Source organism: Rhipicephalus sanguineus, chromosome 3, assembly GCF_013339695.2.
Source record: "Rhipicephalus sanguineus isolate Rsan-2018 chromosome 3, BIME_Rsan_1.4, whole genome shotgun sequence".
NCBI lineage: Eukaryota > Metazoa > Arthropoda > Arachnida > Ixodida > Ixodidae > Rhipicephalus > Rhipicephalus sanguineus.
The window spans coordinates 73,249,918-73,264,649 of record NC_051178.1 but is presented as its reverse complement, the minus strand read 5'-3'; the positions used below and the strand labels follow the sequence as shown (position 1 = coordinate 73,264,649).

At 46.4% G+C, this 14,732-nt stretch overlaps 1 protein-coding gene across 1 annotated transcript in view; it reads left to right on the top strand.

Moving 5' to 3' along the window:
* Positions 1 to 14,412, top strand: part of LOC119385574 (phospholipid-transporting ATPase ABCA3-like) — a 58,990-nt gene extending 44,578 nt beyond the window's left edge. The window contains exons 6-10 of the mRNA XM_049414021.1: positions 3,819 to 3,991; positions 9,476 to 9,601; positions 11,219 to 11,336; positions 12,546 to 12,688; positions 14,212 to 14,412. Of these exons, the coding sequence (XP_049269978.1) occupies positions 3,819 to 3,991; positions 9,476 to 9,601; positions 11,219 to 11,336; positions 12,546 to 12,688; positions 14,212 to 14,412 (761 nt within the window). The remainder of the gene's footprint in view (positions 1 to 3,818; positions 3,992 to 9,475; positions 9,602 to 11,218; positions 11,337 to 12,545; positions 12,689 to 14,211) is intronic.
* The last annotated feature ends 320 nt before the right edge of the window (positions 14,413 to 14,732 follow it).

Genomic DNA, 14,732 nt, shown 5'->3' with positions numbered 1-14,732 from the left:
ACGAACAGCGCCGAACGCCAACCACGTGATATGTATGAGGTATAGGGCGGCGTCTTCAGCACGGAAGCCAATCGAAACGCGCTTCACGACTGTCAAGTGACTCTTGCAGAAATGTTAACTCTCATATTCTGCTTCTACCATCCAAAAGGGGTCAAATGAGTAACCGAAGAGAGTCAGGTTGTCGTGACCCTCTTTTGACCTTTTTTTCTGGGAGTGAAGGCTGTGTCAGAATTTCTTCTTGAACCGCCACATTTGAAAAGACTCCGGCAACGGGATCCATCATAGGAACATCAAATGAACGCTGCGTCAGCCACGGACTTCTAGGCAGATTTCGAAAGCGATTTTGATCTATTTCGAGAGCTGATCAATTCTATAATACGCGAAGAGTTCCAGTAGCTGTCGTAGCACCATTACCGTCTGCAATGAGTGATTTACCGTATTCTGAAACGCTCCTTACCTCAGACCATTTCCTTACCTTACGTGAGGAGCCCTTCATGCCTCCTTATCTCCTTCAGGGAGCCAGCGTATTCTAAAAGCTTCCTTCAACCTTCCTTTCCTAAGTGCCGCCTCAGTGAGGTAAGGCGCCCGTTTCACAAGTCTGGGATCGAGAGTCCGTGTGAAATACGGACTAAACGTCCGTTTTCAAGCAAGAATAAGGAATATTTTTAGGCATAACGATGAAAAATAACGTGTACACATTTTTTGTGCATAATGATGAATGTGTACACTGCTTTTTCGTGATATGGGTGCACAGCCTTTTCCGTTTACTTAACTTTCGCCTGTTGCAGAAGACAAAAACAGGATGGTCGAGCAACCTTGGAGCTCATTGCGTTCAGTGATGCATTTCAACGGCCTGTTATGTGGGAGCGAGTAATAAAGATCGTTTAAAGAATTCAAGACGTGGGTGAAATTGATGTTCATAACCGAGCAGAGTTAAGCTTGTGAAATCTCCTCACTTTGGTGCAAATTTGACTCGAATGTACTGATGTTCAAGTAAATTATTATGTTTACATTCGAAGCAAGGGTGCGTCTATCGTGTCGTGCATCGCGCCTTCGTGGATTGACCTTTCTTGATTTTTTTTTTTTTTGCTAAACGAGAAAATCTTACAGCAGCGGTTCCCAGGAACCCAAGTCCTGATAGTATTCGGATATATGTGCACCATTTCTTAGTAGTCTTACAATGTGGTGCCTCGGAGTTGCATTCTAAGTTGTCACAAATGGTCGGAATATTTGAAGAATGTAGCCCGTCGTCATAACACGTGGTATTCTCTTCTAGGATACTGTCGGGTTCCTTGACCTTAAGGTCGATTTCACCCGTGATCATGTTTGCTGGACATATGAGCTTGGCTCGTACAAGCTCAACTCCGCAAAGTAAGCTTGTCAAAAGGCTTATTGTTCGGGCTTGCTTCTACAACGCATTAAAATAGTCATGCTGCCACAGAGTAGGCGCCAGCTTTCAGGCACAGGTCACTCGCCTGCATCACGACAGATTACTAATCTCAGTGGCTGAGATAATTCGCAGAAAAGGAAAGGAGGGTTTCCTGGGCATACATTGTAGCGCATGCGGCTGCACCCCTGTGTTCGCTGAGACCAATGTGATTTCTCTTACCCGGACGACCCCACCTGTCTCATTGTGGAAGCAGCCCGCATGGTATGTGAAGAATGCCATTGTTAGCCTAATCTAAACAAGAACTGCCATTGCTGGAAGACGGCAGCACGAACGGTGTGCGATGAGCGGGCCTACCGGTTCGCATTCCTCGAGTCTGTTCTTTTTTTCTGTATTCTTGTGAAATGCCTTGTCCTCTTCGCGCTGCGCAATCTTAACGAAAAATGTTGACAGCCGTTCGGCCGCACGCTCAAAAACACGCCTGGCAAGCAATTTTCCAACAACGACGAGAGCGAGCTTGTGCAGAAGTGCAATGCATCGATCGAAAATTAGAAATCGGACACACTGTCGCTGACAAAGTACTGCAGAGAAGCACCCTTTCAGTGCAAATAGCAAGGTGAGGAGGCCTGAAGGTAGCCCTAGAGCTACCTTAACTTGAGGGAGCACCAAGGAGGGCCTCAGTGAGGGAACAATAGTAAGGAGCGTTCCAGAATACGTGATAAGGCGTCCTCAAGCAGTTAAGGCCCCCTCACTGAGGTAAGGAGCGTTTCAGAATACGGGCACTGCAGCGCACGTCGTCAACCCTGTCAAGTTACAATGAGTGCTTTTCCCAGACTTGCCCCATTATGCCCTATTCTCAAGGTTTGAGAAAACGTGCCCACACTTCGACTTCACACCGCGGTTCCCGGCTATGCTACAGACAGTCCAAGTGGTTTCGTATTACGACAATCACCGACTGGTCTCGCGGAAATCAGACGCATTCCATGCACCAGATCCATGTCCTCTAAGCTTCGACTGTGGCGAAGCTGGGCTACTCTGCCGAGAGTGCCCAATTCGAGTGCTCAGAATATACAAATTTTCTGCAAATCTGCAAGCCCTAGGTTCGACCAGAGGCCTCCTGAAATGGAAGAATACGTTGCGCTGCAGCGCGAATCTTCTGTCTTTTCGGCACGGTTCACACTACCCTCCACAGCGGCGGTTTTCTCCTACTCGCCGTACCTATCCGAGAGTGATGCAGATAGATCGTGGCGCAGTCGATGCGCGTCGAGAAGACTAACCACAGCGACCTTCGGGGTAGTGGTTGCTAATACCGGACCGAATAAATGCCGCCTATCGAAGCGTACTTGGACCGACGACGCACACGATGGGAGATTGCGGGGGACAACGTTGGGCGACGAGTATGGCGAGGATGAAGAAGCAACTGTCTCCGGGAGTAGCGGCGCATCTAGGAAGACGGCGGGAAGCTGCTCGAGCATGGACCCAACGACGACGTGCCGATCCCGAGTTCCGAGCAATGGAAGCCGAGGCTATGCGACAGCGAAGAGCCGAGTTTCGATCTAGGGAGGTAGCGTCACGACTACGTTGAGACAAGGCTCATCGGGAGGAAAATCGCTTGGCCGCCCAGCACAGACGAGAAACCGACCCTGGCCTGCGAGTCCTGCAAAACATCTGTAGCCGAGAAAGAGGGGCTACAGCCAAAGCCGACGGACGGTTTCTTGTCATCACATTGTCATCGCTATACCACAACTGAAATAGTACTTAGTAAAAAAGCCCTAAAGCTCAGCAAAAGCCACCCGTTCCGCTGTTTCATTAGTCTTCGCGACCTAAAGTCAGTGGAGCTGTGCTAGTTTTGTAAAACACACACATGAGATGATATGCCCATTCTGGTACTTGCCACGATAGTGCAACGAACACCGTGTTATCAAAAAGGCACGTTGTCATTTAGGTTATGATATACCTTCCATGTATCATATTATTCACGAAATAATCTATCATATGTTTTCCGTACACTCATGTCATGTCAAGAAAATTCTGATGCATACCAGGATAACAAAAAAACCCCACGAGAGCACAAAAGGATAGATAGATAGATAGATAGATAGATAGATAGATAGATAGATAGATAGATAGATAGATAGATAGATAGATAGATAGATAGATAGATAGATAGATAGATAGATAGATAGATAGATGGATGGATGGATGGATGGATGGATGGATGGATGGATGGATGGATGGATGGATGGATGGATGGATGGATGGATGGATGGATGGATGGATGGATGGATGGACGGATGGACGGACGGATGGATGGATGGATGGATGGATGGATGGATGGATGGATGGATGGATGGATGGATGGAATTCGTCGCGCAATTGCCGCTAAGTCGACACTGATCTGTTTGTACATTTTATTCCTCTGTGTACGTAGACGGAGCCGGCTGGGGAAGCATATTCAAGCATGCACTGAACTACGACAGCGTGTTCGAGTTATTCGCCGTCATGATGCTCACCTGCCTTGTCGAAGTGTTTCTGTTGTTCTACCTCAGCAATGTTTTGCCGTGGGCCACGGCTTATCCGCAGTCCCCGCTTTTCATCTTCATGGTTCGTGCATTTTACTATTCGTATTCAGCGCTTGCTTTACTTAGAGCTGGCAATGTTGATAACCATAATGTCGCGTTTACACAAATTAAGAACCAGTTGACTTCATGAAGTAAGGTTCACAGTGTGCGCAGCGAAAACACGAAAGCAGATGCCTAAAACCTCAATTTTTTATGGTTAACTTCCACTGCGAACAGGAGACTATTGTTCAATTTTTACGGTGTTTTTTAAGTTCTAAATCATTCATTAATCATAGCGAAGGACGGCAAAGGAAAAGACAGAGCAGACCAAACAATGCCCGCCTTATTTTCAACATTATCATTTGCATGGGCGCACAATACAAAAGTAACGAGAAGCTTAAAAGCTTCTGTCCTCATTTTAAGAGACGTTGCAGCAGCGAAAGAAAATGCCTCCATGTTAATACAAGAATCGCCTGCTATATTCTCTGAATATAGTATCACCACAGTGCAGGTGAGGTATGTTTTGTGCTTCGAAGAGTACGCTGTCACCAACGCGTATAGGATGTATATGGCAGGCTGCATGAATTTGCGCTTAGAAAGTGAGCATGGACGATACATATGGCTTAGCAAGACTTGTGTTTGGGCAAGTTGGTTCATCCTTGATGCGGAATAAACTATCTCTATGGAACGGGGACATAGACAAGAGGAACACAGGACAAGCGCTCAACTTTCAACTGAGGTTTATTGAGCAAACATGAAAAATTTATACCGGCAACCAGCAGGGGCGATAACATTTGTCAATCATCTACCCGATAACAAAACTGCCAAGACCTCACCAAAAAACCACGTAATGGCTGCGCACCAACGCTGAATTAGCTTCCTACCGCTCGAAGGCGATAGAAAACGTCTGAGATTAAAGACCAAGGAACACTTGCATTAAAAATAAACCTAGAAAAACGCATGCGCAATCACCAAACCCTAACATCGAAACCCACAAGGAAACGAGTTCCTTTCAGACTAAACAGGCCGTCAACGAACCATCCAAACAAAGCGGAAACAAACTACCCCACGTTTAGAAAAAAAAATTGTGGGCTAGAGACTCTGCACATATGGTGAACGGAACTCCGAAAAAATACTTAACCGAGAGCCGCGTAAGTAAGAGATATAGTTTTGAAAACAGCATAAAAAAGCAAAAACAAAGCTCAACCACATAAGAGCCGCGTCAAAAACCAAGAAAACCAACAATAGGTCATTAACAATGCCTAACAACAAGGTGCTGCGCCAGAAAACAGTGGGAAACGAAGTATTAAAAATAACCCTCTATACTATACATGGCTATACTATGCCTTACGCTCTCCCCTCCTCCTTTCTCAAATCGTGCTACACTGCACTACACATGTATCCTTTACCCTTTCTCCTCCCTTTTCCGTCCTTTTAACCCTCGCAACACTTATTCTTACCCTCACTTCTCTTTCCCGCCCCTTTGATATATTATACTGTAATGGGGCCGCGACGTCGGCGAAGGCAGCAGTCCAACGTTATTAGAACAAACTCAGTTTCAAAGCTCCGTATCTCCGCCAGCGGAGGAGGGTGGTCCGAACGGCGGTCGCGAGAACTAGCGGCGCTGCAGTTCCGTCTTGCGCCACTATCGGCGCGTCGTCTGCTGCCACGGCATAACGCTGCGGTACGCCGCGCAGTTGCTCGCGGCAACTGCGCAGCAACTTTCTTATTGTACTAGTTAGGTGGATACTTAGGTGGATATGCATAAGGTCTTCTCTATGCATTGGCCCGCGTGCGTTGTTCATTGATTGGCTAAGAATCGATGTTCGGTCTATATTGCCACGCCCACTTCTTGTTTTATTTTGATATATTCGGGTTTGACCAGCAAGGACGGTTATCAACGCTCGACGCTGTCCGCGAAGCAGTGTTCGAGAAGCTTCGCGATTGTAGTAGATCGTTTTGTTAAGATTGCGCGCCGCACGCGAATGTTCCAGCTTTGTCGAGAGATAACGCCGCCACCAGCGATATCGCTGGAAAGTTCGATAGCGCCTGTATAAAAGCCGACGCGCTTGACCGCTTGTCAGTTGATCGACGGTCGACGCTCTGTTCGCCGCTATCACTGTATTGCTCTAGTTTGACTTTCAGTTTCCCGGCCACAAGTTCGGCCAAATAAAGAGTTTCATCTCGGACCTGCTGACTGCTGCCTTCGTCGACGTCACGACCCTGTGACAATATTTGAGCTGTCTACATTGCACTAACTTCCAAGCATAGGAGTTTCTAAGCGAATGAGGGTTTTCAGCGTAATCTTTATGACTATACCACCACAATTTTAGCCGCTGCCGTCTTATCTAGACCAAGAACAACCCAACACGTTTGTAAAAGCCTTTAGAGTGTACAAAGAAGCTTACTCACTCGAGATACAAAAACGTTCTAGAAAAACAGTACTCATGTTTCTACAATTTATTGAAAAAAACTTTCTCGAAAAACATCACCAATGCTTTGCAATGTTTACAAGACACGTTTTCGCGACGGTTAAAGGGATACTGACCCAAAATCGGAAAATTTTACGAGAACTCGGTAAATGAAATCTGAGTGTGCGATTACATCGAATAGATGTCGTCTCTGAGCAATTTTTTCGGCGGATAGTTGTATTTTCGGTGTCTCATCTTTCTACGTCGCATGCTTCTACGGTGCATTAAACAATTCGAACAGAGCGGCCATGATGTGAGCACCGAGCAGTTATTCGCGCGTACTCTGTCGCTATAACAGTCGTCAGTATTCAACTTCAGTTTTTCAACTTCACCGAGCAGATGTTCCATGCCCACAGCACTTCTTACACTGTACGACAGCCGTTTGCGTTTTGTGCTGTAGCCGTTCACTACACAGTTAAACTGCTCGTCAACTACAATTATCTTTTGCACAAGTAAGTCTCCGTTCCCGAAGCAAAGTGTGGGATTGGGCTTGTTGGTATTCTATTATTAAACTGCTCAGCGCAAAAAAATTTACACGGTACACATAGAATAGACGAGGACCAGCGCTGGTCATCGTCTTTTCTATGTGTACCGTGTCAAATTTTTGCGCTGAGCAGCCCGTTCCCGAGCCGGCGAGTGTAAAATATTCCACACATCTTGTTCAATACCTCGTCGTAAAATCTCTCGAAAATCCACTACTTTGAAGGCATAGTGACAGCTGACAACTGATCGAATGTCAGTGTGATGCAACTCTGTCTCGGTAGCGTATATAGGTATTCGCCTGCCTTTCGTTTTGCTGTTCTATTTCTGGCGGCTCCTCCAAATTGGGCACCGGGCTTTCGCGGGACGCCGTGCGTTTTGGGGGGGATTTGCGCCTAAACCCCGAACATTTTGGCTTTGAAATGTGGGGTGGAAGTGCTGGGAACAAGCGCGGCACGGCACCTGGCGCGAGTTCCCACTTTCCACGTGGGATCAAAACTTCTTGTCCCGCAACGACACGACGATAGTGCTTTACAATGTCGTCACTCTCAAAATGAACGTCACAGACCTTGCATTTCGCAGTCAGCTTTCTATCTTTGCGATGCAAAGCTTGAATGGCGTAGGGTCTTTTGGAGGTCCGAAGAAGTGTCGTGAAGTGGAGTCGTCGTTGCGGTAGCCGCTCTTGCAGCCCGGCGCAAAGCAAGTCGGCATACCGCACTGTGAATCTGTGCGCCCTCGTTACGCTTCGTACATCATGCACGTGTCTTCGTACAAGACGCTAAGCCTGGTCAAGAACAGTCGCAAAAATGACGAGCTAACAAAGCGCAGACGATGCTGTAACCCACGTGCGCTCGTACATCGGCGGCGCCGATCACAACAAACGCCAGCCGCGGGAGCTAGACGTGACTGCAGCGCCACTAGTTCTCACGACCGCCACGCGGACCACCTCTCCGGCGGAGCTTTTAAACTGAGTTTGTTCTAGTAACGTTGCAGCAGTCGGCGTGTCCAAAATGAAACTTTTTATCTGGCCGAACTTGTGGCCAGGAAGCGGAAAGGCAAACTACAGCAATACACACTGTACACTGATAGCGGCGAACAGAGCGTCGGCCGTCGATAAAACTGGTCTGCAGCAAGGCGCGTCGGCATTTATACGGGCGGCAGCGAACATTCGAGCCTTACGCTGGTGGCCGCGTTAGATCCAGAATAATCTCAGCTGTTAGCGTTTTCGCGCGCTCAAGCCTGTAAGAAGAGCCTAACGTTGTCTGGACATAAAAATAACAAAAGAAGCTCGCGGGGCAATATTGTACATGGCTATTCTACACATGGTTTTGCCTGCGTGGCTTCATACCTATGCTATGTTTTACACTTTCGCCAGCCTCTTTTCGTCCTCCTCACTCTCACTTCCCTCTTACTATACTACACATTGCTATAACATACATGGCTGTGCTATACATGGCTTTGCCAACGTCACAGCGACAACATGAGACAATGGACGACAGGCGACGACAGCATACGACAGCCCGGACTGTCGTTTCACAACCGAGAAAGAAGAACGCCTTAGAACAAAGAAATAAGAAAATCACGTTTTACAACCGAGAAATAAGGATGTCTTGCAGCCACGAGATTGATCAACAGTCAGTTGCAGAGTGAGGAAGCGTACCATCTAGGACAACACTGTGAAAACCAAGGCATCCGCTTTTTACGCGATAGCGTTAAAGAGCTCATTTCGCTGAAATGATGGTGTCGGCGTCAGCGCCGTAGGTTGTGAGCGAAACATCATCTTGTCCGTGACCGAAAAATTGAGCAAGATGAAATTAAAATAAATAATAAAGAACTACGGTTCGAGTGATAATCGAGCCCAGGCCGTCTGCGTGGCAAGCAGGTGCTCTACCACACAGCGACGCTATTGCTAGAATCTGCTTAAAAAAAAAAGAAACATTATATGAATGTCATGTAGTGCGAGGAGTCTCCTTAACACATGTAATATTGCGTGGCAGAAGCGTAGAATCGCGCCAGGCATCAAAACATGTGAATAGCACGAGTGGGCGGTTTAAAGGCCCACCATTACAACACCCTCAGACATATTTAACCATCATCAGCTGCAAAAGCATCAGCAAAGTGAGCAGCTGAGTAAGTTCGCGTGTTGCGTTGCGGACGCGTAGTGGGCCCTTCGCTGATTCGCAAAAGGAAGAATTATGGTGTAGTGGCATCTAACAAGTGTACTTGCAGTGGGCATTCGAGGATAGTTTGAAACGGCCGATGTCACGTGCACAGTCGTTCGTTTCCTTACGGCGTGGTTGAGGCATGCACCGAGAACAGAAGCCAGGCTAGCAATTGGGAAGGCGATGCGCACGGGGCCCGATTACGCAATCGCGTTCTACTCTTCAAGGTGAAGCTCAAGCGTCCTCCAAGTTTTCGGGTCTGGTTCATTGTCTGGTCATAAGTCACACGCTTTTTCAATTCTTTAACTGTGAATATATGTAGGACGTCCTTCATAGAAAAGTCGCTTGGTTGCACATATTTCGTCTTGCGGTGCCACTGAGGTGTTGCTAAAGCAGAAACATTATTACATGCAGCCCAGCTACTGGATGCCCGCTAAAGGGCATCCGAACGCCGAGGATTCTGCGCAGAAGCAAGACCCGGAACGTTTTGAAGCCCCGCCGCACCTTGCGGCGGCTGTAGACATCCGCGGCTTGACTGTGGTAAGTGAACCAGTGTATTAATTACAAGAAGTGGGAAAGAGTTGGTTGTATATGTCTCGTCTGCTTTACAGAGAAACAGCGCCTGCTTTGCAATAACTTAATTTCCTATTTAATGCACGTGTCTATAGAAGCATCAGTGTATGTAACGTGGGGCTCGGGCTCGTATGAACGCATTCTCTAGTTTACTGAATAGATAAACGTCTTCTTCGAACACGAAGAGCTTCAATTTTATAGCTAGCATGTCTATTCTGAATATTACCGATGCTGATCTAATTGTCCTCTACAAGTTTATGTTATACATCCTGTCTTTGTCGTTAAATTTCAACTTGTTTGCATCACAGGTATTCGGGTTGTTTTTTGTTCTAGGTACTTGCCTTTCGTGCTTGTCGGCGCTGCTCTTAAGACCGAACTGTTCGATTAGCTGTATTGACATGCTATCACGCTTCCGTGTTAGGGAGGTTTTTCTATTCAGTATGGTAGTTTACGTTAAGTTATAAGCTTTGGTTTAGTCTGAGTTTAGTCTGGGGTCGCACTGACTGCTCACTTTGTGTAGAACTGATGCATTGATGATATGAATTAGCTGTTTTAAGAGCAGATCTCTTTAAGCTTTTCGTTGCGCGGGGTAGTGCAAACAGGAATTATCATCATCTTGAACAGTAATACGCGCTCGCTTCGTCCTCTCCAACTTCTGCTTCACTTCCACAACACGTGCGCTGATATGCCCGGCGTGGAATACAAAAACAATGATGGTTGACGAAAATTTGGACACACAAACGAACGAGGACAAGAAATGACAGAACTGGCGCCAACTAACAACAGTTTTTTTTTTGGCCATTAAAATTACGCTGTGTAGGTTCCACCCTTTTGCGCATGCCTTTCAATTTCTTGAGCAAACTCTCCGAAACACTAGTTATGACTAAGCAAGGGAAAGAAGCCGATTGGCGACGCGAAACCTGATAATGAATACTGTCAACCATCATCAAGATCTGCTTAGCGCGGTATGCAAGCACAATGCCGCTCCTTTGCGCTTCAAAATTTTTGTCAGACCATGCACCAACTAGCCCAAGAACCCGCTTTAGTCCATGATGGTTGAGTCTGTTATGTGACTAAAAATCACGTAACATTCAGTCACGTGACTAAAATCACGTACCATCACATACCAACTTGTCACGTGACTAAAATCACAACACTCACCTGACTAAATATCACGTAACATCACGCAGCGTCTAGTCACGTGACTAAAAAATCATGTAATATTTAGTCACGTTACTAAAATCACGCAAAATCGCGTAAGAGCTAGCCACGTGACATTTTCCCGCTAAAAGCCACGTAACAGCGAGTCACGGGACTAAAATCACAACATCACGTCAAAGGTAGTCGAGTGACATGTCTAGCCAAGTCTAGCCATACTTAGTACTACCAGCAAAAACTTTAGCAAAAGCTCTCTAGCAAAAGCTTATTACTAACAAAACTTACCTAGGTCGCGCACTAGCCCCGCTGATGGTTCCGGCCTTGCGCCACTAGTGTAAGCTGAGCAATTTTCTTGTTTGCGATTGGATTGTGTATCTTTAGCTTAAGGACTGGTATTTTTTTCTTTTATGTTGAACGTATCCGCAGAAGTTTGGCTCCTTCACCGCACTTGACAAAGTCAGCTTCAAGATCTACTCAACCGAAGTGACTGCGCTGCTTGGCCACAATGGTGCTGGAAAGACAACCCTGATGAGCACCATCACAGGCGAGTGCAACAGTGCATAAAGCATTTTCCCGGAAGCTTCAGCTTTTTAGGCGAGTTGTACAGCCTGATTGCGCTTGGGAAAGTAGCGCATGAAAGCTGCGGTAATTATGTGTACAAATCAGTTGCAAGTTTTCCGAGATAGTTTTGCAACTGCAATTTCGTATACATCCATACCGACAGCGACTGCTAGTCTCTGTATACGTGGGATAGCACACATACCCACAGGTCGGCAAACTCACTCATGAGTCGACTCACTCCGACTCACACAGACCCAGACTGAGTCGTGAGTGTGAGCCCGAGTGAGTCCGGCTGAGTTAAATTTTGGTGAGCGCGAGTCCGAGTGAGTCCGCTTGAGGAAAATTTTGGTGAGTGTGAGTCTGAGTGAGTCCGGTTGGCGAGAATATTAGTGAGTCTGAGTCCGAGTGGGGCTGGTTGAAGAATAATTTAGTGAGTCAAGAATATTTCTTGAGTGAGTCTGAGTGAGCTCAATTTATTTTTTCCAACCCATGCAACATCCCACATCACGCTTTAGTGGCCAACGGATGCAGATGGCTAGGAATTGAGGATTAAACGTGTTGCGCTTGTGCTCCGCTGGATCATTAAGTATCCCAGTCACACCACTTTTCTAATTTGATGTTCGTAGAGAAACGCTGGGCCAGCTTTCTCGCCCATGTGCAGGTAAGCGCTGGTATACACTTTCGGATGCTGCGTGAAATGCGTCAGAAAAAAAACCAAGAAGTAGCAAGAAATATTCGACCAATTCAAGAGCTTCGTCTTGAGGATAAATTACCTGCTGTGGTAGTTTAGCGGCTAGACTGCTGCTAACATCTAGGACGTCGGTTTCGATTCGACCAAGGCAGCCGCGTTTTGATGGGGGCGAGATGCAGAAGCACCTGTGCGTTTACATTAAGATGCGCGTTCAGGAATTCCGCGTGGTTGAAAATTATCTGAAATTCTCCATTGCGGCGTGCCTCGTAATCATATCATATGGTAACGGCACGTAAAAGGCCAGGATTTAAGTTGCCTTATTCATCCCGGCCTTATACAAGGACTGCTACTTTCATAAAACCCAGCCATGCGGATGTTAACTCTCGCGGCAGCCATAGAGTAGATAGAGTATGCACCGAACATGCGTCGCAACTTACGCATCTTATAATGTGCCCAAAACATTCACCATGCCAAAAGTTCGTCTCGATTTACAACCTGCAGGCCTGCTGAAACCTACGTCGGGCGTCGTCGAATTTCTCGGGGGCGAAGGTGACGCCCACTCTAATTCTACCGGTTTCTGTCAACAATTCGACGTTGTCTTTCCCGACCTCACTGTCAGGGAGCATCTCGTATATTTCGGTCAGGTGAGTAATATCCTGCCGCTCGTTAGAGACTGCATGCGTGACATAACAAATGAGGAGTATAATTGATATGCAGTGTGTTTTCTCGCTAGTGCCAAGAAATTTTATGCCACGCATTTTCATGCTTAAACATAACATTGATAAACAAATCTCTGCGCCGTGTGTAGGAAGCCGATTTTGCTGCCGAAGGTTGTCCTACAAGTTTACTCGATATGCTGTCACTCGAATTTCTAATGCGAGTGACATTTCTTAGCTAGCTCGATGGGCGATATTTGTGACAGCTAACGTCACTCGCCTAGCTAGCTGACGCCATTAAATTCCTGCTGTAATGTTTATTGCTGCTTCTTCTGTAACTATAACATATAAGTGTAAATTAGCGGAGTTTACGCATTCTTTACACGCAACTGGATTGAGAAAAAAAAACACAGCAGACTTCAGGGACTTCCGTGAATTGCGCTTCAATTTCTAGCAAAGATAGTCGTTTGAGCATCTGCAGTAAGAAACTTAGGCGTCTGTGCCGAAACCATGTACCTTAAAGCAAACCCGCGTGTGTCTTGTTTGTTTGAAACCTAGTCTTCATGTAATGGTTTAAAGCACTTAGGTAAGGAATTTTTTTAAGAAGCGCTTATTTTGGCTACATGGTTTTGACTTACTCATCATGTTTCTCCTCATTTCTGCTAAATAATAAAGGAGTACTATTATAGCACTTATAGATCTTTCGCGGCAGAGGGAAGCAGTTGGAGGCACTCGAAGTGGGCGTAGTGCAAGCTTTTCAAGAGCGCTAGCGTGCGTAAATTATTGCAAAGGCCGCTATCGACTCGCACATTCTAAACTTTTGCTGCGCATCACCTATAACCGGTGCGTAACAATAACCAAATCTTAATATGAACGAGGTGCTTTGACTATGTCATTATCACCGAGAAAAATATGTACAAACTACTTACGAGTGATATAGACATAAGAAAAGAAATAAACATCGGAAAATCATGGTTTCTTTCTCTTTTTTTGCGTCGACCATAATTTACCCAGAAAAGTTAGAGTTCCGCCGCTCTCCATAGACGTAACATTCTTTCCGATTTCTGGGTGCCATGCAGCGTGGAGTTTTTAAGCAAAAGTTTGAAACGGGGCGTAAAATGATTATGTATGCGTATTCGAGTTCTTAATGAAAGGATATTTTTACAAATACCCGTAAGTCAACCGAAAACTTTTAACATTATCTGTGCATCGGGTGGAACGCTTCGCCCGTTTTCAGGTAACGTGCTGTATGTAGCGCCGTAATTGATGTCTATAGCGATCTTAAGTTGTCTACCGCAAAAAAAAGTGTAATCATGAGGACCACAAGCAAATATCGCTTTTGCCTTTGAGGATTTTCGGGCACATTTCTTAAAACACACTGTATAAAGGCCGCTTCACTGATGTGAAAATGAGGTGCATGTGCGCGTTAATCAATGTATCCTCCAAATTCTATTCGTACTGACAGTCATAACTGGCACAACTTAATTACGTATCATACGTGCGGCTCACAGTTGCGGTGCGTGGACGGTAAGGAGCTGAACAAGAGTATAGACGAAACTCTGGAGGCCGTGAAGCTCACCGACAAGGCAGACTCGTTCCCTCCTCAGCTGTCTGGTGGCATGAAGCGACGGCTCAGCATGTCCATCGCGCTGGTTGCCAGACCCAAGGTACACGCAGTCGGCGGTTGTGACAGTGCCGCTAGAGGATTCTAAGGGGCGGCTGATGTCTGATGCAGGCTGTCGTTCAATAAAAATTTGCAGTGGCTTAGCTCGGCTATGCCAGGATATACGTAGCGTTAGCAAAGGTTCAGCTGATTATTTTGAGCTTTCCAAATTTCCGCAGCACGTTTAGCGTTCCTCTGTTCATTCTTACGCTGAAGCGCCAATTGCCAGGCAACCACTTCGGGATCCGATGACATAAGCTTCTCGGCTCTTCTGCGCCGTTGAACAGCATTTGCGCTCTCCTTCTCCATGGCGTTACCCACCTGCAAACGCCAGTCAGAGGCGCTATCAAGCGGCACCAGCGCACTGTC